Here is a 26,151-nt window from a genome sequence, read left to right on the forward strand (position 1 = left end):
TTTCCATTGACTGCAGAGCCTTGGAGAATATGTTCAGTACTGTTTACTGGAAGGGAAGTGGAGGGATCGATACCTGCCAGATGCTCATGTGTTCTGTCCTTGTTCTTTTACAGGGGCAGCAAGAGGTCACCCTGACTCCGCCCACCCGCTCAGTCAACGGCACTCCCTGGTGAGTACAGAAGCTAATGTTGATATAGAATTTGTGTGGATGTGTGTGGATCTTAAACCATCTACATATTGGGGAACAGCCAACATATAATGTAAGAAAATGAACAAAATATGTCAATAATGAAAATCTAAAACCCCCAAAAACGTAAGGAGTATAGGGGATAGACAATAAGAATTCAGAGATTTTATGCGACTATTTCATTTTGTTAGTGTAGACTCAACTGTGTGTGTGTGTTTATTTGTATGCTAGTGTTATTGTGTTACGTAATTTGTAGGGCACAGTACTCTAATAAATATAATGTTTGCATGTGTATGATTATGTATTGATTTGTGTTTCTTAGAAGTGTATTTCTTTGAATTCTCCCAGTGCATTATGGGTGTAGAGCTAAGGGACTTTCAATACTCCACCCCCGTTGAAAAAGGGTATGTTTTGATGCTGGTTTGTGCTGGTTTAAGTTGATCACGTACTGGTCATGTGCTTTTCATGTGCTGGTTTAAGCTGGTGAAGAACCAGCATATTACCATCTTAAACCAGCATGTGACTAGCTTAAACCAGCACAGACCAGCAATCCAGCATCAAAACATATCTAACCCAGCATATGCTGTTTTTTCAACAGGGACACAATCTGTCTTTTCTGTTTTCAAACGCACACCATCTTTGTTTATTATCACTATCAGAAGCACACACGTCAACAGACATTTAGAACATCAGGTTATATAGTCACTTGTAAGACACTGGTATGTGGGCCAGCCTGACTGTGACACACTCTGGGTGTGTCTCAGGACAAACAATCAAACAGAAAGTACTTCTGATTGATCGATGTTAAAGATGAGGTAACACATCTCATATTAATCTTGAATATCTTTACTGTATACTTCGTATCTTCCAGGAGTCTTTAGTTTGATAAAATGTATAAAAAACAGATACAGCTGTAGGATTATTTCTGGATAAATTTGAGCTCCTGAAGGCAGAGGGGGGAAGGAACTATAGCACAAGCACACAATCCATCATCACATTATCCCTGCATATCTGTTGATTCACTTTAAGATTGTGTTGTTTACATTGTTTAGACATACACATAGATTGCCAACAAAACACAGACATATGACTTAGTTTGACAAAAACAGTTAGACTTCCGTCAGCCGAGTGAAGCGGCATTGATGGGCGTGCTCTTTCTCACTCTGGCTGGTTGAAGTGTGGGCGTACTCTTTCTCTCGCTGGATGACGCGTGGGCATGCTTTTTCTGGAGAATTGTCCAATAAGGGAAAAAGAACCCTAGTTATGAAACGGTAATCCATGTTAAGAAAAAACTTTCGGAAAACCCTGGCAGAGTGAATTGAGCATAGAAATATTAACGTCATACGTTTAACACGTTTTCTTATAAGTTGCCTTGTGCTTTCCATTTTGCGTCTTAGCCTTTGTTTCCTTATTCATTACCCCATTATTAATTCAAGCCCTGTTGTTCCTCTCCTATTTAATAGACCAATGTTTTGTTTGCAAACAGTGTGACATGATTCTGTGGGCGGAGCCTAACTGGTGGCAGAAAGTGTCAATTTCCCTGCTAAAATCAGATTGAAAGTTTAGGAAGATGGATTGTCCGGACACCTTCTCCAGTTATTTTAACAGTTTGCCAGTAGAGGACCGGTAATCTTATATTAATAAACTTACCCTTAGCAACTGTCAGGTCAATGGGTAAAAGATCCAACTAAATGGCCAAAGGTACAGTGGCCAGACATCTTCATGTACCTGGTGGAAAAACCCAGTGTCTATACCAAAGAAAAACTCAAGGCATTCAAATCGCTTGATCCAATTTTGTACTTTGCGGTCATGTCCAGCATATTAAATATCAGGATTTGTCTAATGATTTTTTTGTATTGCGGACCGACGTGCTGCCTAGCCAGCGGCAACGACATCAAATCCAGCTGTACAGGACGTGGGCTACAATAAATAAGACAAACAACTACGTTCTGAAATGAGCACTGCAGAGACGAAAATTCTGACTTCGTCAGTCCAGTCTATCCGTTTAATGGCTTGTAACCGTTAACCTCTACGTTTAGCTTGGAATGGCGTCTTTAATGGTGGTATTCTAAAAAAATTGACCCCATCTTTTCTGGCATTCCCATTTTGACACCCCAAAACACCACACGTTTTTTTTAGAAGATTTCTTGACTGTTTCACATGTTCATGGTTTATTTCGGCTGTTGTTCTGCCACCATGATGCGCGCATCTGGCAGCGACGTAACCGTGACGTAAACTACAAATTGGTCTATGCCCTTGTGTTTTCTGTCCTTCGGTGGATCGTTTGTTTATCCCTGTTTGTCCCTTTACTCTTTAAGTTAAGTCAAGTTTTAAGTCAAAGTTTTGTTCTTGTTTTCCCCCTCGAGTGATTTTGAGTTATGTTTTGTCCTTCTTGTCAAATAAAGTTTTGTTTTTTGTTGAGAGCTGTCTGCATCTGGATTCTGTTCCATGTCAGTTTCATGACAAACACAGTTCATAAGTATATTAGCATACTGTGGAGCCTTGAGCATCTGTGTCTGTGTGTTTAGCAGGATGAGATTTGCATGAAAGCCTCAGCCAGACAGTGACTCAGGCTTTTTTATCACTGTAGAAATCGGTCAGTCTCCTCACAGATTGGACATACACACAGACCGGGTTCTCATGAACTACTATGAAATATAATGATACTGTACACCTCACACAAACCTGTTTATATTAAGATTTTTTCAGTTTTACTGTATTTGTGAGAACATTTTAAGAATTTGTCCCTAACAAATATAGCAACCCCCCTCCCACACACACTCGGAGTGCTTTCTGTCCTGCTCAGCTGGTTGGAAGTGTAATGTTTTGGCAGTATTCTTAAGTAAACTAAATTATTTTTAGCGAAGGTCAGACTTCACTATCATCCTCAGTCACAACATATAGGTTAGAAAGTATAAAGTGGTTGTTCTTTGTTGTATTTCGCACAAAAGATGTCTGAGTTAAAGTGTACTGCTTATGTGTGGTCATAGGTGTTTGTTCTGTTCCCTGTTGGTCAGCTGTTAATGGGAAATTCAAGGAATCAACCTGACAGGTCACAGATTGGCGCTAACGTGCTTCTCCTGTTTTAACAGCTGACCACTGGGACTTTCATGACTTCTGTATTGAAATGTTTTTTGTACTGCCTGGCTTCTCCTTAAAAAAGGGTTCTTGTCATTTCTATCTACATACACTGCAGGTCCGCTTAAATGGATTTCACCATGTTGTTTCTACAGTAGCGCGTTTCGAAAACACGTTGTCTCCTTCGGCCAATAAGCGAAAACGTTACAACATCTTAATCCTGTGTCACTGCAAAAGCGAGGAGGGAGGGGTGTAGTGAGCCGTTGGTTGCAATTCGTAACCTCACCACTAGATGCCGCTAAATTTCATACACTGGACCTTTCAATTACAATTGAGAAGAGTGTTATAGCTTTTCAATATTTAGTTTTAGAAAGTGTGTTTGTGTTTGTAATACATAACTGAGTCCATATCCGACTTTATTATCCTTATTATGATGGCTATTGATTAATCAACATATTGATGACGTCCAGGTGTTTATCATTCTCCTACTGAAAGTCATCTGAGGTTTTTAGTCAAACTTACACATTTACACCCATACACACACAAAGGATTCCCATTGATTTCCTTAGACATCTGGGGAAATGTTTCGTCTTCCTTTCTATCTTTTCTTTATCCCTCGATTTCTTTTATCAGTTTCCTGTCAATGTGGAACACAGATGGTTCAGGTTAGTCTGTCTGTGCCACAGCGAGCGTAAGAGAGACTTTACACACACTTTTCATATTAACTGCTCTGACTGGCAGGCGGCATTGAGTTTCCAGTTCCATGACGTTATTCTACTAAAAACATGCAGTCATTTGTAGAGGTTGTTAGTTCACGTGCAGGATTGTCAAAAAGAGCTGAATAAATAGAATGTGTTGGTTTTGGGGGAGTGTGTGACGTGAAGAGTGTCGAGTTGGATTGCAGTGGTTTTGAAGCCGCTGGACTTATGCTTCCTTATTTCTCCCGTGATCACATCAGTGCTCAATGTGTTTTTTGGTCTAACATTGCTTTTCTCAATACAAAAATAATAAATGTTTGTTCACCTTGCAAAAAATATATTACACATGAACTCAGAATGTGCCTGTTTATTGCATTTAAAGGAGTCATATGACACGGCTAAAACGAATATAGAAACGCGGTATTTTCCACACGCTGTTTGTATCTCCTCTTTGCCCGCCTCTCTGAAACGCCAGTTAACCACTGCGTAGTGATTGGTCGAATACTGCAAGCATGTGGAGGAAATGCAACACCTCTTATCATATTTAGAACGTCAGGTTCCAAAGCAATAGTACTGATGGGTTCGTCCACCTTAGGGTATACATTTGGGCGGTCTTAGTCAAGTCATACCATGAACTGACGTAGATTTGTGGGGGTGTGGTTACACGAGGTGTTTCAGGCATGTCTGGGTGAGCATTCGCTTTTAGATAGAATGCATCTTTTGTTCCGACACTTCAATTTTTGCTATTTTACGTATCTAATGCATGCATGGGCAACTTATAACACAAGAAAAGCCACAGAAAAACACGTATTCGAGCCATAAAACCCCCTTAATCTTTTTCCTTAATCCATGTGTAGATCTTCAGTGTGTCTCACTTTGATTGACAGAGCTGTTTATTTTTTCTCTCAGCCTCATTATCTTTTACTTGTTTATGTATTTCTCTCTTGCTGTTTCTCCCTCAGGGGTCCCATGTCTAGATTTGAAGAAAGGCGCACTTTTCCTCTCCTTCTATTATTCCTGTCGTTTAATCCTGCATGACAAATTGCTTCCTGCTTTGCTCTCCCTCTTACAGGAAGTCGGCTTGTATAGGCCCCTCTCGGGGGCCACTGAAGTGAACTTTGGGAAAAGAGTGGGCAGCAGCGGGTCGTGTTTGGATGGGTTTGATTGGACAGCTGTGGAAATTATGGAGACAAGCCCTCCCCAACCCAAAATACACACACGCTTATCTTCCACTTCTCTTGCTCGCCCACTCGCTCCCCCTACAGATTCACTACGCCAGTCCAAACATGTGTTCCATCTGTGACTATTGAGTGGACCCTTACTTTACAATTTCCAGACTTAAACTTCAAACACGCCTCCACATCTGATTCACAAAGCATGTACGAATATTTATTAGTCCCACGCAGAGGAAGCAACAATTGTAAATATTGCTGAGAATGATTGAAGATCACTGCTATTTTTCACACTTTTCTCCTAACAAAAAGTGGTATAAATTCAAACCCGATTAACTGGTATTTTGAAATACAGTGCTACATCTTTTAAACACATATTTTCTCTTGTCACTTGACAGGATAACCGAGTCGGAGCGTCAGGCACTGGTTTGGCCCAGTGCCATGCTGATGTCACTCTAAGGACCACTCTTATCCTATATAATAGATCAAACAGTCGCACCACGCCAAAGCCAAGCCTGTGCTTTATCCGTGTGTTTGTATTCAGGTGTGGCATTTCAAGTTCAGACACAATGACTGCGGACACGTGTGCGCATGCGTGTGCATCTGACTGCGTATGTGCACACGTGTATATTGTGAGGTATGAATGAGATGTGACCTACTTCGTGTCATTTGGGAGCGGGTATTGTTAAGTAATTGCAAATGCATAAATGTAATTGTAATTTGCGACAGGTAAACGTGTTGCCCGTTATCTGGCTCGGAGGGTCCAAGGTTTTTGTATTGATCTAGACTCACTTATTCACTCGTAAAGGGCACCACTGTATAGAAAGCCAAAAGTCATTATTTCCTGCCTTTCTTTATGCTTTTCTTTTGGATATTGTACTAACAGTGTTATCTCAGAGAAAAAGGGCAGGTAATGTCATTTTGCGTTTGTGTCTGCGCTTATAACAATTAAGGTTTACCTAAAGTATCTTGGGTTAAACAAAGAACCCTTTTTACATTAAAGGGATGGATGAATCAAAAATGAAGATTTAATCGCTCTCATGTCATTCTAAACGTATTACTTTCTTTTGCAGAACACAAAAGATAATATTTTGAAGAATGCTGATAACCAACCAACTTTGGCCACCATTGACTTCCATTGTATGGACACAATACTAATGAGACATTTCTCAAAATATCTTCTTTTGTGTTCCACAGAAGTAGGAAAGTCATTAACAAATGATGACTCTGCCAGAATCTTCACAATATAAGTGCTTATCACAATCGAAATAGTAACATTTAAAACGTAATCTGGGTTTTTTGTTTCACATTTTACACTAAGAAAATAACCCTGTTTTATACTAAACACTGGGGTTAATTTACTTTTTTGCATATTTGCGGTGTCAACAGTGGATAAATGCAGCATGCTTTAAAGAACTGATTGTGTCATGCTTCCGCATCAGTGAGAAAACAGGTCGGCACGTCAATCCTCTTAGCGGTTGAAAGCCCATTTTCAACTTTTCTCTCAAATAATGAAAAGACTGTTTACGCAGGGTTTCTCTGATTGTAAACAGCTCGTGATATAATATATTTACTGTTTAATTTCCAACTGAGTGTTTAGGACCTAACCATAACATTTTAAGCCTGCTTTGTTTCACACTGCACACGTTCAACACCATAATGCAATGCTAACCAAGTTCAGAGCAGGGTCTCATAACCCATAGTGATAACCACGCTTCTATTAGAAGCGTGAACCTGGTCTAGTGGTGAGGTTGCTCACTCCACCCCTCCCTTTCAAAATTCTACCGTAGCTGACATAAGACAAAGATGTCGCTTTTTGTCGAAGGAGATAAGTTATTCATGAAACGCGATCTGTAGAGCAGTTTGTTCGTTCAGGGTTACTGTAGAAACATTATGGTCAATTCCATGTAATGGCACAGCACGGTGTATGTAGATAGAAATAGCTAATTCCAAGGTAATAAAAACAAAACGCTTCATTATATAATGACTTTATATACCTCTGAAGACATAGCTATGTCTATTCATGTTCCCCAGTTTTCTTTTCCATAGTGATGTTCAGTATTTCCAATTGTAAAGTCAGTTTGGGCAGAACACATGAAGTATGCTTTTTGCAAGTATGTCTGAAGCTTTTTGTTTACATTACATGCTTTGCTATGTGCAAGTTGTTTTCATGTGGAATTTAATGTGTAGTGCTAGATTTTGTCAGTGTTTTGGTTCTTTCCACAGTCAGGAAGTGAAAGAGGAATTAGCTCTGACCTGGATCAGTCATCTCATGCTGCTCCGCTTTTCAGTTTAGCTCTGAAATATTAATCCTTTCAGATCACCGCCACGGATTTTTCTCAACCGCATATTCACAAAACATTTTTAGTTTTACTGATAGTCTAGACGGATAATAAAAACACTTGCAGCCCCTGAGACATGAGTTATAAAGCTCATCTCCTCTTTTATACCCCGTATGCATATATATGAGATCCTCCTGCCCTCTGAAGTCTGTATAAAGCCTAGTATGTTTAACTGTGTCCTGAGCCCATTCCAGCGGCCCTGATATAGACGGACCTCGGTACGTTTTTATCTGAGTCTGTTAATGCCGTCTAGATTAGGATGAGGGTTATTCTCATGCCTGAGGCACAGGAACGTTTTTTTGTTCAAACTGGATTGTTGAGGCCAGCGATTCGCTCAGATCCATAAACCGGTTCTGACCGGCTGATTCCAGCTCCGGCGAATGAAGGCTTCCTCTTTTTGTGCTTCTCTCTCTCTCTCTCTCTCTCTCTCTCTCTCTCTCTCTCTCTCCTCTCTCTCTCTCTCTCTCTCTCTCTCTCTCTCTCTCTCTCTCTCTCTCTCTCTCTCTCTTTCCCCTCTCTCTCTCTCTCTCTCTCTCTCTCTCTCTCTCTCTCTTTCCTCTCCCTCTCTCTCACTCTCTCTCTCTCTCGCTCTCTTTTTGACAGATGTCTGTAAACTCTTGACTCCGTCTGAGCTTCAACTTAGAGAGTGATGCAAATCTACAGTGATCTGCCACTGAAGCTCCATTACTCACACACACTCGTAAACAGACCTGTAAATAAATGTACAGAACATTGATATGGATACAGATATTCAAAGAACACAAAAATACTCAGACATATGCATGTCACCCCAGGGGTCGATACTTGATGTGTCGTGATGTGATGTCAGATTACAAATACAGCATCACTATGTGAGTCTGAGTGACTGGTGCTATATCAGTATTCAAAATGATCAGAAATTGCTTTAATTTTGTAACTCTTAAACCTTGCACTTCTGTAATGTGACGAATCATTTTTTGTATTATGAAAAGTGGCTTATCGGTACCAGAATGGTGCGACATCTAAAAGGGAGTTTACTGTTAAGGAAAGTATCCAAGTTTGTTTTAGGGAATTGTGTCAGATTGACCATCAGATCATGTGCTCACACCAGGCCAGTATCTGTCCAATCAATGATCATATGATCCCTGGGGAAATGAGTTTTGGGTCTCTTGATGATTGACTTAACAAATGGTTCATAAGAGGAACATATTAGCAAGTCCAGTTATCTAAATTCTAAAGATCAAATTAATATTTCTGAATTTTCTGAATATTATTTATATGCAAAATTGCTTTTATCAACTGATACCGATTATGTGACGATATATCGGTACATCTCTAATTTGAATCCTTCGCGGCAATGTCCCCACAAGTATTAATAGTACATTTGAAGTTTGTAGGGAATTCTTTTGGTCCCCTTGTTGATAACAGCTCATAAATCAGACTAAATTGTGTTTTTAGAATATACAGTTTGCACATTGTAAAAACCATTATGTCTATGGAAAGCGTCAAGATTTCTCTTTTAAAACACACCAAGGCTTACATCTGCCATGTCTGTCTTCTAGAAAGAACAACCTTTTTTTGCTGGGTCTCTGGAGATTAACTAAGCCGAACTGAAATCCTTCCCAGTAACTTCTGGAACTTGCTCAAACAACCTCCTGGTGCTTGTACCCTTCACTGCCCCAGGCCACAGCCTTTCTCCACGACTCTTCCTCTATTTCTTTCTTTGCATGCGAGCGTACTTGGCGTCTCTTAGTCACATTTATTTTCGGTCTTTTCCCTGGCTGCCAGACCGATAAAGCCCTGCCTGCATGGCCATGGTGGTCGAGGGCTGTGTGTGTATTATGTTTGTGTCAGTGTGTGCGTGTGAGATGTGAAATGTCTGCATATGTGAAGTGGTTTGGGTTTGTGTTAGGGTCCGTTTTAGCAGCAGAAGTGTGATGTTGACCCCAGTGTCCCTGAATATGTGTGTGTGTTGGGGGCTGAGGGGGGGTTGTACAGTAGTTACTGGGTTACAGTAGGAATTCTGCTGACATGTGTTTTGTGTTCTGTGTGTATTTTGTTCAGTCTGTCGGGGGTCTCTGAGGAGAGAAGAAGCCTCATCACAGAGAAGAGTAAGATGAAGATGGAGGAAGAACCTGAGGTGCTCGTGAAGGGTAAGAATTAATTTCTGCAGCGTGAACGCTAATTTGCATGCACTGGTGCGTGTGATTGAACGTTGCGTGTTACATTTGTTGTCTTGTTAATTACTACTAAACACTACAAATCAATCTGGTCTATTCTGTAGATCATCTAGATCATCGTAAATCAACTATATCTGTGTTCGTGCCTACATACCTGCATATGTTTACTTGACTATCTAGTATAGCTATCTATGAGGGCATACCATAGACTTCTTTTGTTCTCTTTTCTACATGTTTATAAAACCGTTATTTGCTTTTTCTGTGAATCATTTAAACAGGTTTAGTCAAATTGTCCCCCTGTGGTGAAAATCAAGTTTTTATGTTGATGTCTATGTGTTGTTTTTAATATGCTTTAAGATAAACCATATGCAAGTTTATCATTTTAAACCATTGCAGTGTCTCTTGCCCATAATAATGCAGTTTAAGACAGTTAAAAATGCCATTTTAAACGTCTGTTTATGACATCATAACCCTGTAACCAATCACCTTAACAGATTTTAGGATGGTGCATATACTCGGCTTCTACAACACAAACATGCACTTCTTAAACATCGAATGAGGCATCTATGTATCTATAATCAACTGAATGGAGGCGGGGACTAATTTGCACATTCAATAATCCACATATACTAAATGAAGCAAGGGTGTACAATTGTAAGGCAGGAATAAGTTATGATCACAGGAAAAAACGTTTACATATGTTATTGTAATGCTTAAAGATGTTTTATAAATGATAAAATGATCGAGTTCAGTGGGACTTTAAGTATTTTTTTGTAGCACATACACACGCTATTATAATAAGCGAAATAAAAATATTCCAGCCCAAAACCTCATACGAGCCTAAATTTTGTACATTTTCATTCAGACTTGTGTTTATAATACTGTTTTCCTTGCCGATCCCCACAATATTGGCCCAGTCTACACATTCACACACGTGTGGGTTGGCTTGAAATATTATCAATGACACACAGATTGTCCGATGCACCGCACACCAATTGAGCCAGTTAAACATCACTTAACCAGCTCTTAAGCTGCTGACCACAACTCGAAGTGTGTGTGTGTGAGTCTTCGATGACCTCATGGCGTGTGAATGCCAGCGCTGTGCGCTATTTGCTGCAGCCGAGTGGAAGTAATACTCAATCACATGTAATGAGTAATAATAAGCAGGGCAGAGTAATATTAGTGTAGAAGAGGCCAAATACTCCGCCAGTCTGTCTCATGCTGCTCCGCAGAGCTACTAAATAAGACCGTCTTTCCCCAGTCTGCCTGTCTGGCTCTATCACACGCACACACATATTCAAAGGAAAAGCAGGCAGGTGGTGTGCATCTGCAAGCCACAGTGGAAAAACAGTAACATGGTCCGGGTACCACAGTTTTTGATGAGGGCTTACCAAAAACAGCTTTTCTCATGCAGCTTTGCTCGATTATTAGATACACGCTTGTGCATAGACAAAAAACTCTCTGAAGGTCCGGAGGGAGATTTCTATCCCTGGTGAGACCTCAACACAACCCTCTATTAGGCTGGTTTGGTCTCTTGATCGGCGGGATGTGGACGTTCTGGTTTGTGCGATTCCGCCTTTTCTGTGACCTCTTGGGCTGAATCAGCGAGAGCAGCGCTAACTTGTTTGCAAAGACTGATGTATTGCATTGGAAATCGTTTATTTCAGTCATTTGTTTGTATTTATGTAGCTTAGTTGGTAGACCATTGCATTAGCAGCGTAGAGGTCATGGGTTCGAGGCCAAAACACACATACTGATTTTGAAATTGTAACATTAATATTCTCATTCGTTTGGTCAATCGTGTTTGGTGTTTATAACCTGGCTCTGTCTCTGTGGTTTCTCAAGGTTGGCTTCTCCGGGAGGTGCAGGGCGGATGGCTCAGGCAAAGGAGGTTCTGGTTTGTGTTAACGTCCGATTCCCTCGACTACTACAGCGGCCCGGACAGAGACGCTCGCAGACTGGGCACGCTCGTACTCACCTCCCTGTGCTCTGTGCTGTGGCCCGACAAACACACCTACAAACAGACAGGTGAGAAATATATGTGCACATAAACTGATAACACACTAACACACATAAGTAGATGGCTCAGATACACAAACCTTCGAACAAATAGGTGACATACAAACAAAAAGAAAATGCATGCGCACACCTATACACACTCTTACAAGATCAACACGCCTACAGACTGTCACACACCTAGAGAGAGTGAGGTAGTGCACACACAAATCCTGTCCGTGATTTAAACAGCAGCAAAATCTTCCTTTGATCTCTCATGTTTGAGAACAAAAAGCAGGTTGTCATGAAATCGATGGTGTACTGAGCAATGTTTCTCAGACTGTGCCAACCATTCAGGGGCCAGCGCAAGATAAACACAGTATTTCACCAACTGTTTCACACGCTTTTTCAGGGTTCTCACGCCAATGGTGACACACGCAATTTTTTTTATCACCGCAAGGTTAGAGAGTTGTGACCTTCACGGGTCACGGGCAGCCGTGAGATCTGTTTACCAGCTCCTGTCAATAATGGTGTAAATTCTTTCTAGTGGGAAGACTTTGATTCGGGAAATGAAATGGGGGATTGTTTGGAAAAAGCACATTCTCATAAAGGAGAAATGAAGCCATTGTTGTCTGGACAGATGGTAGCCAATGACCAGGCAAGCTCAGAGTTTTAGTCATACTGAAGCTTGTATGTGCCGCACTGCTGAAACACACACATCCACAAACTTTCTAACCAACACATTCTTCTACAGAACTGAACATTTCCCAGATTAGGTTTAGGGACTTTCCTAGATAAAAGTGTTTGTGTGTGTGTGTGATGACAGTGAAGCTTTGTGCATATGAGGGCAGCAGTTGGTCATTTATTATAAAGCGCACAGCATACATGATGGGAACAGTTTCTTTTTTTAACTTACAACTTCAACATGCTGTCATATAATATAATGTTTTGCTTTGACATGTACACACACATAGATCCGAAGAAAAAATTAAGAGACAATACGAAATGTTCATTTAATCTGCATTTTTATATGTATTGTGTCCATTCCAGTCCAGTGTCTGTTGAATTTCAACTAAAACAAACCTCAGGAGTGACACAAAGTCATCCAACATGTAAAAGACTCACAGCATGAGAAAACCTGAAAACTGTGATAAAACTTAACTTAAACTTTTTTTAACTTTTCCTGATGGCATGTACTAAATACAAATATGACCTTTTTATTGCTCAAAATTATTTGAGGTCTGAAAAATACAGAGCATCTTTTCTGTTACATTGACCTGTTTCTCCAGTTTTCATTTTCCACCAAATAAATGTGAATAGAAACAATATTTTACTTAGAAATTTGGGAGAAATGTAAGTAGTTCACAGAATAAAACTAAAATTATTATTTTACCCAAACACATACCTATAAATAGTAAATTCAGAAAAACTGTACAGTGTATTCAGTGTAAATTTTATCAGTTCATGTGTTCTCTGGATGTTAAACCCACAACATAAAGTATTTATGTTGAATGATTATTTAATGAATAAACATAAAATTAATTGCCTTTAACATTTCTAGTCATACCGAGTGTTTTACCATGTCTCATAGTCTAGAGAATATTGTGGGATTCATGGAGATGAGAAAAAAATGTCTTCAAAATCCAGTTCTGAAATAAAGCTTCATTCATTCGATTGCCAAAGTTAACAACAGGGGAGAAATTAGATATTGCTTTAATTCTTATAAAACATCCAGCTCTAAGAAATCTGAACATATTTAACAGGCCAGACACTTATATTATCAGGTAGTCAAAATGCAAGAGCTTATCTTTAAAGATCAGGTATCACATGCAGTTTCTTCAAATCTCTTATTAATCTTGAGTATCTATACAGTAGTTTTGCATACGCTGTATCTTCGAAGAGTGTTTAGTTTAATCACATTTATAAAAGAGAGATACAGCTGTACGATAACTTCTGGAAAAACATGAGCTGCTGGAGGCAGGCAGTGGGACGGAACAACAGCACGAGTACACAATTATGCACATATGCGCAGAATGCCAACAAAACACAGACACATAACTTAGTTTGACTTACCGCTTGCAGTTCATTTCCGGTATCTTTTATCTTCTACGTCAAACGTCCAAGTAGTTTTTTAACAAGTTGACCATGTTAAACATGAGAAGCCAGCACGTTCAACAGTGTAAAGAAGTCAGAATGCATGAAACATCATGTTTTCCCCCCTTTAATCGGTATGTGCGTGTTTTGTTGAAGTTTTGAAAATTTTCTTAGGGTTGTTTGGAGGTTTGTATTACATTGATTGACTAATTTCTGACTCATATGATGTGTGTGACAGGTTACTGGAGTTTGACGGTGTACGGCCGAAAACACTGCCACAGGCTCTTCACTAAGCACTATAATGAGGCTGTACACTGGGCGTGTGCCGTGCAGAAAGTCATAGACAGCAAAGCCCCAGTGGACACGCCAACCCAACTCCTCATACGAGACATTGAGGTGAGACAACGCAACAAACACCTACCGTATACACAAGATCATAGACACACCGTACAAACTGCAACAGCGACTATAGATGGCATTATGTGGGATTCATGGAGCTGCAGCTCATACAGAACGCTGCTGCCCGGATTCTGTCCAGAACCAAACAATCTGACCATATCACCCCAATCCTCAGGTTTCTACATTGGCTACCAGTTACATGTAGAATCGATTTTGAAGTATTATGCATTGTCTACAAATCACTCAATGGCCAAGGACCTAAATACATTTCAGATGCGGTTTGCTTATTGAATAAAAACCTGACAGACTTCTCAGATCATTAGGATCAAGTCAGTTAGAGATAACAAGGGTTCACTCAAAACAAAGCGAGTCAGCATTTAGCCATTACGCCACCCTTAGCTGGAATCTGAAGAAGACATTAGATGTTCACCAACATTTTAGTCCAGATTAAAAACACACTTGTTTAGCCGTGCATTTACACCCGACACTGTGCTGGTTTACACCAACTGCACTTTTATTTATATTTTCCTTTGATTTTGTATATTTTTATATATACATACACACATTTTAAATCAATTTTATTTCATTTAAATTCTAAGGCTGTATCTGTAATTTAAAAAAATCTGCTTTATAAAGATGTCTTATTTATGTATTTTATCTTTCCTTTGTCAATCGTTTTTGTAAAGCACTTTGAATTACCTTGTGCATGAAATGTGCAATATAAATAAACTTGCCTTGCCTTGCATTTTAATGTTATATTCATACACACATTAGGCTACAGAAGTCTGACACCACATTGATAAGGTGAGATTCAAAATCTAATCTAGATATAAGAGTCCATGCTTGCACTGAAACACATTAGATATTAAATTGTATTAAAATAACATGGTTTCGCACAAACCTGTGGAGTTAGGTCCATGCTGTAATTAAGGTAATAGTTCACCCAAAAATGACAATTCTGTTATCACCCTCTTGTCATTTCAGAGCTGTGTGACTTTCTTTCTTCTGCAGACTCAAAAAAAGATATTTTGAAGAATGTTGGTAACCAAACAGCGGTGTGACCCATTGACCCATTGGTTTTGTGTCCATACAACAGAAGTGAATGTGTATCGCCGTTGTCCATTCTTCAAAATATCTTCTTTTGTGTTCTGCAGAGGAGTCGTACAGGTTTGAAATGACAAAAGGCTCAATAAATGATGACAACATTTCATTTTGGGTTGAACCATCCCTTTAAAGCAAAAGGGGAAATGAAAGAAATAATAATATAACTTGCGATGATCACCAGTTGTCTCAGACTTCTAATCCTGTTGTACAATTTCTTATTGTATATGGCAGCTTAGCTCCTTAAGACCTGGTCGGGTCAAACACATATACACACAGTTTGTAAACTATCTAAACCCCTCCCACAGTCATCTCTCTGGGCCGGTATATTATTGCTATTAGGTTGTTGGCTAGTGATTTTACACTAATAGCTGTGCTCCTCCGTATCTCGTGTCTCTGGAAATAGTTCCTCAGGCAGTGTGTGGCCCATCAGAATATCCTTGTTGTTATGATGTAATCCTCTGGGCGAGATCTGTATTAATAGGGTGCTAGTTGCTAGTCCACAGAACTCTACGGAATCCCATTGAGGTTACACATAGACAGACAGGCAGACAGAGCATTGAAATGGTAGACCATCAGCCCCCTAAATGACCTAGGCCATTGCTTTAATAGGCTACTTATATAAAACATATGTATGGGTTTCAAATGTTTAGGCAATAGGCCTACGGCACAAGAGGCTGTGCTATATTATGACTAGTCATGGCTAAACTGTTTTAGTCGCTTTCTACACTCATTTAGTGCTTGTCGTGTGTTCACTTTAGACTTTGGCTGGATGGACCAATCAGCTTTTAGAATACAAACTGTTTTGATTCGAAATCATATTGCATACATAGAGTGTGTTAGATTCAGATAATGGTTCAGAAACATGCACAAACACATAGTGGTTATGGCAGGTAAGCATGTCACGTTCTGGTGCCTCTTGGGTTGATTTATCAGGTCCGATATAAACAAACATCCCACACCAAACCTAAACTGGACTCATTCTCCAAAGAACTTTACACAACACTATCACTATCAACGGCACATATACACACAACCGGCCCTTAAGACAGGGTCAACGAGTCCATTGGCAAGTCTCGACATTCACACAACATTTCCATTCAACATTACATTATAGACTGCAAATCACAGAGGTCATATAGCAAAATAATGATACAGAGTGGAGATCTCGATTGTTTATTTAAATGTATTCAAGTGATTTTGTATTACTTTTTGTGTGTTTATCCAGGAGAACAAATTCAATCCTGAGGTTGTCGAACACATCTATCAACATAATTCTATCCTGAGGTACACGCAGAGCCCTCTTTACGCCCCACTGCTGCCTTTCCCGTACGGCAGCCTCCTCCACACCCGTGAGTAGCTCCACCCACTGTGAAATGTCACGGGTCCAAAATCCCAGAATGTTCAAAATCTCCTTTTCCTCCATCTGCAGATATGGCCGGTAAAGGCTACACATCTATCCGCGAGGAGGCCGTGAGGCTGTTTAACTGCCTTCAGCAGTTGGAGGCTGCCCACGAGCCCATTCCTCTAATCCAGGGAATCCTCCAGACTTGCCTGGACCTCCGGCCGCTCCGAGACGAGCTGTACTGCCAGCTCATTAAACAGACCAGCGTCACCAGCACGCACACGCAAAGTCCGACACAGCCAAACCCGCGGCTCAGATACTGGCAGCTGCTGACCTGCATGAGCTGCACCTTCCTGCCCAGCAGCAGCATACTCCGATACCTGCGCTTTCACCTGAAGAGGTCAGTTACACATACACATGCCTTGAAGAATAATTCACCCAAAAATACAATTCTGTCATCATGCGCTTACTAAACTAATATTATGTAAACACAAGCTTTTATTCTGGATGCGAATAATCACGATCAATAGTTGAACAGCCTTACATGCAGTTGCAATGAATTGGTAGTGGGACTTATATGTTTTAATAAAGGACGTAAAACTACTCTTAAAATCGTATAACTATTCAATATGACACACGAGTTTAGATGATGACAGAGTTTGCTTTAACGCAATCACTTTCTTGCAAAAGTATACACACTACACAGGATGTATACATTATCGAGGCGATTCAAACATAATCATCTCTCGAAAGAATTACCCTGGCATAAACACGCACTGCCTCCGGTCCTGTGGTCGAGCGCGTAGGAAATATGCCTGAGTTTGACTGGATCGGATACTTCCTGCTCGTTCTTTTCCCATCTCTCCTCGAGGGGTTTGGGAATGGCACAATGCATTCTGCATCCCATGGCTAATTGAGTCTTAAAGTACTGCCAGGCCCAGAGGACAGGAGAGAAGGATAGACAAACAAGAGAATAGCTCAATAAACGTGTGTGCAGTGAGGAAATGGTGCGTTGACCACAGGGCTTTGATTACGGGGGCAGCTGGTGCAATGGAGACGTAGTGGTCTCTGTTCCTCTGGGGCCCCAGACGCTTCCCGCATGTGTTTACTTAACGCAATTAGGACCGTACGCCATCCATGTGATTACCAAATGCCTGACACTTCATATCGCAAATTGGCACATTAAGCAGAGCGGGTAAACAAATTCTCACTACTTTTTGATTTTTGGAGGCATTTCTTGTGGTTTTTCAGCCCATGAAACTCTAGATGGATAAAGCAGGGACCCCTGTTAAATGTTTGATCAATTTGAGTTATACATTTTAAGTTATGTGTAAAAATTGTGTACGGTAGCAAATTCATGTAGATTGTGTATATACCGTCGCTGTCGAACGAAACCTTTTTTGAACATTCTTAATCCCTCTTTCTTTCGTTAAAAGTTTTGTGAAATCAACAGGTAAACACATGTGACAAATGGCAATGATTTATGAAAACATTGAAATGCATGAAATATGGATACACAAGGTTTTCGTCCAGCAGCAGCAACACGTTTAACCCATTGAGTTAGTCATCATTATTCCACATCATGTTTTTATTTTACTCACTTTGCTGAACATTGGTTAATGATGGCTTATTTTTTCATCACAGTTTGAGATCAAACTATAATCGATCCTTCTTTTTTCTTGGTGTCAGGGTTCAGAGTTTGAGTTTGGATCCAGAGGTGGAGAGCTACACGTCATTCATTGCCCAGGCTCTGGAGAAGACGCGTGGCCGTGAGTGTGTGCCCTCATGGGAGGAGATCCAGGGGCTGATGGGAAGGCAGGAGATACTGTGCACTGTGCACTACCCTGGGCCAGGCTGCTGCCAGATGCCGATCACCTCGCACACTACAGCTAATGAGGTACACACACACGCAACTGTTTCCTGTATAATGATTCATAAAAGCCAGAGGAGACTCTAATGCTATTCACATATGTATGTCATTGAATCAGATGTTGCAAGACAGAGCACAAGCAACCTTTTATAAAACAATAAATGTAAAAAGTGTATGCACACAGTTGTACCCCGAGGGGCATTTTTACCTGACATGACATTGATTTGTGTTAAGGTGTGAAATACAAGCAAAGGTTGTGTCTTTTGCTGCTTATCATAGTTAATATTTGGTGAACTCTGACCTGAGAATTTGCAGAGCTCAAACTCGTTTGCCCAAAATTGAATGTAAAAGACACAGATTGATCTCTCGACTTAATACAAATATTACAAAATTCAAAGTCTGATTTGCAGTTTTGGGGAAGTTGGTTAAAAGTCATTCCAAATATAGATTTAAATATTGGTTATTTCTTAAAAAAGAGGTCAGGCATAATTTGGTTGGATACACAGTACTGCTTTGTTTAATACATTGTTATTCTATTGCATACATTTCTCAGACATCTATAGGTGTGAATGCGATTTTTATGGGAATAATTTATGGGAAAATGTATGTTTATCAGTTTTAAATGCAAAATGTGCAAGACTCTCAATATTTTTTCCTTACTCAATCTTTTCAGGTTGTGAGGAGGATGGCGGAGCGCCTTGGGCTGCAGGACAGCCAAAACACATTTGCTCTCTTTGAGCAAAATGGACGTTGGGAGAAAGCTGTCGGAGGAAACACCATCATTGCTGACGTCATCACCAGATTTGAAAAGTAACTCCTTTAATAAATCTTTTCAATAACTGTATTATTGTATTATTGTATATATCGGACGGAAAGCTTACATCTTAAATGCCAGGAAATGGAAAAAACTACGGATTGTTTTACATAAACACTGTGTTGTCAAAGTTGACAAGCTATTTCGGTTAAATATTTGTAAAACCCACAAAAACACGAAGGTGACCAAGAGTAATGATTTATTAAAAACGTGATTCATACATTTTTTTATGAAAAATCTAAATATGAAGTTTCGATCCAACAGCGGAGATATACATCATGATAATAGCCTGGAGTAGTAAGTAAACCCCATTTCATCTGAATATGATATCAGTTGTTTTAGCCCTTTTCTAAGATAGCTTTTTATCTTGGCTTTTCCCGCTTTCAAACAAACCCAGCTCTCTCACACGCACACACACTGTGAGAAGAGACACGGGTCAACCAGGCCTTTATTAGAATTCAGTGTTCCAGTGGGAATCTCAAGGTGATACTGATGTCATCAGTATTAACTGATGTGAAAAGCAAGCTGCGGGACAGATAAGCAATCGCCACCAGAAATGCGTGCATCCGCTTTATTCTCGGAAGTGTGTTTGTGTCTGTCTGTGTGTGTAGCTGTGCACGTCTCTGTGCCAACTGTTCCCAGAAGTTGTTTCATGGACACACGTCTTGTCTTCCTCCCACAGAAGCGCGTGTACACACACACACACACACACACACACAAACACATACACACAAACGTGCACATGCAAAACTGCACATACAGCAGGAAAGACTGAATCAGAGTGAGTCATTTTTTGAGGTGATTTGAGTCGTGCGTTTTAGGGAGTGTTGGTGGATTTTGTTTGTTATTGTCATGCCCTGCCTCTTGTGTGTACTCATGTGAACTTAAATAGCTCTTTTTATATTAATATAGAGCAGCTGCTTAAAACAAGCAAACAAGGCATTTGGAGAATGCAATTTTTATAGGATTGCAAAAAGATGCATAAAAATATGGCAAAATTGCAGCTAAATGTGAAAAACTTGAGCTGTTATTTATAACATTGTTTAGTATAGTTGTACATTCCTCGAGGAGTTCAGAGTATTTTTAGCATAAAGTTTGCTTGCGCTTGACATGTATATCCGATACGTTTTCCATCTGATATACATTTGATCTATCTGATACATTTTCCATTAACACCCCCCCTTCTCTTTCAGTCTGTCAGCTAAAGAGCCAGATTCAGACTGCCAATGGAGACTGTGCTTTAAACTCTACTGTCTGCTGGACACAGATAACATCAGCACAGACAGCATCGAGTACCTCTTTCTCTACGAGCAGGTAAAGAAACAACATAGAAATAGACAAATCAGATTATTGAGTGTGAAACTGAAATAAACCTTTTTAAAGGAGCAATGTGGAGATTTTTGCGGCGTGTAGTGGTGAGGTTGTGAATTTCAACCTACGGCTCACTCCACTCCTCCCTTTCAAAGCACTACGGTGGCTGACACAAGACAAAGATGTTGTCACGTTTTGCTTCTCTGCTGAAGGAGATAACGTATTTAGGAAACACGCTCTATAGAGCAGTTTGTCCGTTTAGGGGTACTTGTCGCCTTAGAATTATAAGGTTCTATATGACATTTTTGTCAAAATTTAGTTATTCACATATTCTTATTCTGTTAGAACTGCTTTTTTTAAAATGTGTACATTTTGGGACTTTTTAAAGAAAGCAAAAAGGTTTGAATTATTATTAGGTTCTATAAGATTCTATCTGCAAGCCAATCAGCACTTTGAATGCCCGCAAGAGGACCAATAAGGATTGGCTTTCTTTGTCATGTGGCCAGGCTCCACTGTGACAGTGGCATATATCTGAGGAAACAAAATAACGTTTAAAAGAAACCTCAAAGTTGGCTGTTTTATTGACACACTTGTCAAGGTGAGCAGCTCAAACTACAGTATTTTTACTATTTTGTTTTAGGTTTTGTTGATGAGTCTATTTTTATATTTGTAGACACAACACTAGCCGGCAGAGCTAGCTTCCTAATTCCTATGTTTACATGAACCCTCATAATGCGATTAATGCCTTACATTTTACAATATAAAGCCCTAAAGGTCAAATAGTCAACAATGTCAACAGTCTTACTATCAAAAATAAACGTTATCATGTTTTTTCACCAATACTCGTCTCTAGAAAGTAATTTGACCTGTCCCACCTTCTGTGGAATAAAGTCTAGGTCAGAATACAGTAGCTGCTCTCTGTCTAAGCCAACGGAAACTTAATGGTTCCTGCAATAATGTGATGAAATACCCATCATATACCTAACCAACATTAACATCTGCACTAAAGATAAAACATTTAGTACTGCCTTTTATGCTTAACTTGAGTAAATATGAAATAAATGTCATAAAAGCATCAACATTTGACAACACCAATTTCCTTTTTTTTAAGTCAATTGTTTGTGTTGCCTGAAAATGTATTGCTTTAATAAATATTTTGCAGATAGAACCTTATAATTCTAAACTGAAAGAGATTTTTCAGAATCAGAAGGTTTTATCTGCGTATGAACTGTTTTTACACATTAAATTTGTAAACCCCATTTACACATTTCGGAAAATGTTGATATTGTACATCTAGAATACATTAAGGGTCTCTGTCATTTTGATGTTTGAAATAGATTTGTTCCCCATATTATTTTTGCTATATGAAATGCAAAAACTTTGAACGCAGTACGCACTGTAGAAACAACACAAGGAATTCCATGTAAGTGTGTGTAGATAGAAATAGATCATTCTAAGGTAATAAAAACATAACCCGTCATTATGAAAGCTCTTTCTTTATACACCTCTTAAGACATAGTTATGTATATTATATTGCATTTCTGTCAATAGATCCTCAAAAATAAAATACACTCAGCACCTTTAAGGAATAACTGTGAGAAGAAATGGCATTTAGTGGAATGTGTTTTCTAATACTTTGGCTTAATGATGGATATCTTTCTCAGAAGGTTCAGAATAAAAGCCACTGACTCCTGCTGGATAGTAAGAAAGTATGGTTAGAGTAACACAACTGCTGCCAAGCCGGTTTCGATCTGTCTGCAAACAGCTATTAAGATTGTTTTATATCTGCATGAAATGGCAAACAAAGGTTCAGGGCCACAAAAAGAAAAGGGGTTTTCCAATTGTGTTTTATGTGGATTCGTTTTACACGTTTTGACAGATGTATTGTCCTTATCAGTTGAATCAAAAGCACATATACAAACAGTGAACTTGGTAAACTCTCTCTCTCCCTCCCTTCTCTTTCAGTGTCATGAGATGGTGGTGCGAGGGCAGCTGCCAGCCTGCGAGGATGACCTCCTTTCCCTGGCGGCACTCAGACTGCAATGCCTTCTGGGAGATTTCAGCGCCCTCTCTCCGTACCCGGCCTTGGAGCAGGTCTTCCCCGCCGAGGTGGTGGAGGCCCGGGCCCTGCTGGCCCCTGTGGATCCCCCTGGCTGCCCATCCTTCCCCGGGGGCCTGCTGGCCGGGACGTTGTGGGGTCACAAGCGACGTCAAGAACAGGACCAAAGACTGCGGGCCAGGCTGAGGGAGGAGGGGGCCGTGGTGATGTCGGCCATTTTAGAGCGCTGGAAAGCCCTGGTGGGATACAGTCGCAGAGACAGCATGGCCGCCTATCTCACAATAGCAAGGCAGTGGTCGGGGTTTGGCTGCACGCTTTATGAAGTGGACTTTTACATAGTAAGAATGCTCATTTATGTTTTTATTCAGGATTTGAATTAATGAATGCGATAATGTAACCACAAGACGGATCTTTTTACCACGGTTGTGTTCGTCTCCTGTGTTTTACAGAGTTCTACGGGAAGTTTCTCTCAGAAGTTGTGGCTGGGCGTGGCCGCTTCCTGCGTGTCTCTATATCGTCAAGGTGAGGCTGAAGCGTTGGAATCCCTGCCTATTGGTCAGATCTGTTCCTACGGTGTGTCGGATAGCAACACGTTCAGGATCACAGCAGGAGATCGCGACCTGCTCTTTGAGACCACCAAGGTAAGAGCCATCATCTCAACAACATCCTAGCATACATTTTTCAATAAAATATTTCAATATTCAGAGGTAAAGAGTTAACTTACGGTAGAAGAACATCTAGAAAGGCAGTGATGTCAAAGGGTTCTTAAACTCCCTGCAGCGCTTACAGAATACAGGTCAGACCAGCTGTGACAGTCAGTGCACACACATGTGGAAACACTGAGAGAACCAGTTTGACTTCTGATATTAGCCGCGGGCTAACTCGCACCTGTTCTCTGTAAATTCACTCCTGTGCGTTTAAGCTGATGAATCTACCTGTCTTTGACGTTTTCTTGCCAAACCACTTGACTTCACCTTCGCCCTTTGAGTGGTGCAAGAACATCTCTGCCAGCTCACGCACACACACTATAAATGGTGCTCAGTCATTATCAGTTAACATTCACCCATAGCTGCAGTAAGCCTTAAGTGTCTAAGTTTATCAGTCACATCTATCTTCTGTATGCTTTTAACATCTGTGATCTTTTTATCAACCGTTTTAAATGTAATCCTGGATTTCACACTGTTCGTACATAGTATAGTGACTTTTACACTGTACATTTGTAAACATTGTCGTATCATTAATATAACGTTACCATAACGTTAAAGGTCAAGTGTATGTGGTGAAGTATCTAAAGTAATCTCTCTCTCTCTCTCTGTCTCTCTCTCTCTCAGTTGACTGAGATCATGCAGCTGATGAATGCTTACTTCAGTGCCACCCGTCGCCAGCTAGGCAAGGATGACTGCATAACCAACCCTAAGCTCCACCCCTCCCTTCTTGAGCTACCCTCTCACCCGGTGTGAGGAACGAATGATTTGCGCACACACATGCACACACTCTGATGTACACGCATATGCAGTCCTGGTTCATTGCCTCTCTGAGGAGCTTTGCCACGGTGACAAACTCAGACGTGACTGTAGATACTCATTCAGAAAAGATGCTGAGCAAGGGGAATGGATGGTGCCTGGGGAAACCAAAGAGACACAACGGTAGCATTGCTACCCCTCCAGTGAAATCCAGAAGGGGACACAGTGGCCTTCAAATGGACAAAAAACTTGGACCGAGAGAGGTGTGCTGCAGGAAGAGGATGCATACAAGCTGCCATGACACTTATGCACACGCACACTCGCTCTCCTTTTAGCGTTCCCCAGAGGTTACAGTTCGCTGTTAAACTCATTTTTCAAACCTGCAAGAGCAAGTCACTTGTCATTGAGCAGACTTTCTGAACCGATGGTGATGTCTGTGTGCTTGTGTGTGCGAGAGAGAGAGAGAGAGAGAACGATTTTCTAAGCTGTAGAACTGAAACCAAAGGAGCTTTAGCTTGAGCGTATTTGTGAAACGTGTTGAGCCTGGTGCTGCTTGACTGAGCTGTTAGCTTACACTAACTCTACACTGCACGACCTGAAGCCACAACAGTCTGTGATCCTTAGATACGAATAAAACAAGCTCATTCAGATGCCCCGTTGCATTCTGGTACTTGTGAAGGTAAATTACAGACTTCTCAATGCATCCTAGTTTTAAAACACTGAAGATAGACAAATAATCAAACACTATTGTTATGCAACGTTATCGTCCCATAATATACAGTACATTTCCATAAGAGCGTAGCTTGTAGCTTTTGTTGTGCTTTATGAAGCCGTATGTCTTGATTATGTTAGCTTTATGACTAACAGTGCAAGCACATTGTCTTTCATCTGCTGAAAGCGCATATTGTCCCATCGTGTGTGTTATCTTTCTGGTTTTATTTATGGCTGTTTGTGTGAATGTGAGTTTTTATGTCCTTTTTAACTTCTGTTTTATATATCTTTCATAAAGACCTGTTTTTGTATTTTAGTCCTTGCGTTAAGAGCTGACGATGTCATAGTTCATTTATGACGTCATGTAACTATGTTATTTGTCGAGTTTATCTCCCCCACGTGGCAAGAGGTCTACAATGGCAACAGATAAATGTTTAATAGTTTGTTTGTTATGTAGATGCAGTAGCATTAATTTGATTTCTTTGTCACCAAAAATAAAGTTATTCGCCCCATCACACGGACCAAATATAGAGGTTGAAGGGTTTCTCCTCCTCAGTTTCTGACGTGTTCCCCTTAAATGACTGCCAAACTAAAGCAATAAATCCTGCCCAGTTATCCTAAGGCCATTATTAGTTTCACTTAAAGTTGCCTTCAGAGCAGCCACCAGTGCCTGTGAAAAATATAGCCTGTACAATCTATGACGTTCATAACATCCATCATTCTGTTGATTGTTTTATGTATAGGCCGACTTTGGGTTTGTGGTGTGCACTATCTTTGCTAAACGGCAGTCTGTCTGCCTTAATACAAATCTGAAAAAGGTTACCAACTACTTGAAGTTCCAAAGAGGGCAATCGCAACTTTGTTTTGTTTCTTTTTCCTAACGCAAATGTTTAAAATGTGTCTTCTGCCATACTCCAGCGTGTCTCTATTACAAACCCTGTTATTATTTTCTTTTAATGTCACTCTGCAGCTGCAGGCAGCTCCGTCCACTGTCACGCGTGTGTGTGAAGCCGAATGATGACTTCTGATGCTTTAGACGGTTTGTTATGCTGCATGGTACCTTTCTCATGTTACATGTGTAATACTCAATTGCACTATTGTTTGTACAACTAACTTAAATGTGCAATAATGCAAAATGATGAATACTGTATGTATGTAATAAAAAGCAGCACCATTACACCATCACTTGAGCTTCGATTTTACTGTGTGAAGTTAGAAGTGTGAAATTATTTACTTATAAAAAAAAATGTTGAACAAAATAGATCTCTCGGTTGTTTTTAAACTTGGAACAGACAAACAATACGCTGTTATACTGGGGTTATCAAACCAATGCGGAAAATTTTAAACCAAAGT

At 40.2% G+C, this 26,151-nt stretch overlaps 1 protein-coding gene across 1 annotated transcript in view; it reads left to right on the forward strand.

The window, feature by feature from the left end:
- The window catches only part of plekhh3 (pleckstrin homology, MyTH4 and FERM domain containing H3), a 35,962-nt gene extending 9,912 nt beyond the window's left edge, over window positions 1-26,050 (forward strand). The window contains exons 2-13 of the mRNA XM_079457074.1: window positions 114-169; window positions 9,521-9,609; window positions 11,482-11,664; window positions 13,964-14,121; window positions 16,454-16,577; window positions 16,658-16,970; window positions 18,260-18,467; window positions 19,114-19,250; window positions 20,448-20,568; window positions 22,531-22,962; window positions 23,074-23,265; window positions 23,956-26,050. Coding sequence (XP_079313200.1) covers window positions 114-169; window positions 9,521-9,609; window positions 11,482-11,664; window positions 13,964-14,121; window positions 16,454-16,577; window positions 16,658-16,970; window positions 18,260-18,467; window positions 19,114-19,250; window positions 20,448-20,568; window positions 22,531-22,962; window positions 23,074-23,265; window positions 23,956-24,084 — 2,142 coding nt within the window. The 3' untranslated portion in view covers window positions 24,085-26,050. The remainder of the gene's footprint in view (window positions 1-113; window positions 170-9,520; window positions 9,610-11,481; window positions 11,665-13,963; window positions 14,122-16,453; window positions 16,578-16,657; window positions 16,971-18,259; window positions 18,468-19,113; window positions 19,251-20,447; window positions 20,569-22,530; window positions 22,963-23,073; window positions 23,266-23,955) is intronic.
- The last annotated feature ends 101 nt before the right edge of the window (window positions 26,051-26,151 follow it).

Source organism: Barbatula barbatula (assembly GCF_947034865.1).
Source record: "Barbatula barbatula genome assembly, chromosome: 5".
NCBI lineage: Eukaryota > Metazoa > Chordata > Actinopteri > Cypriniformes > Nemacheilidae > Barbatula > Barbatula barbatula.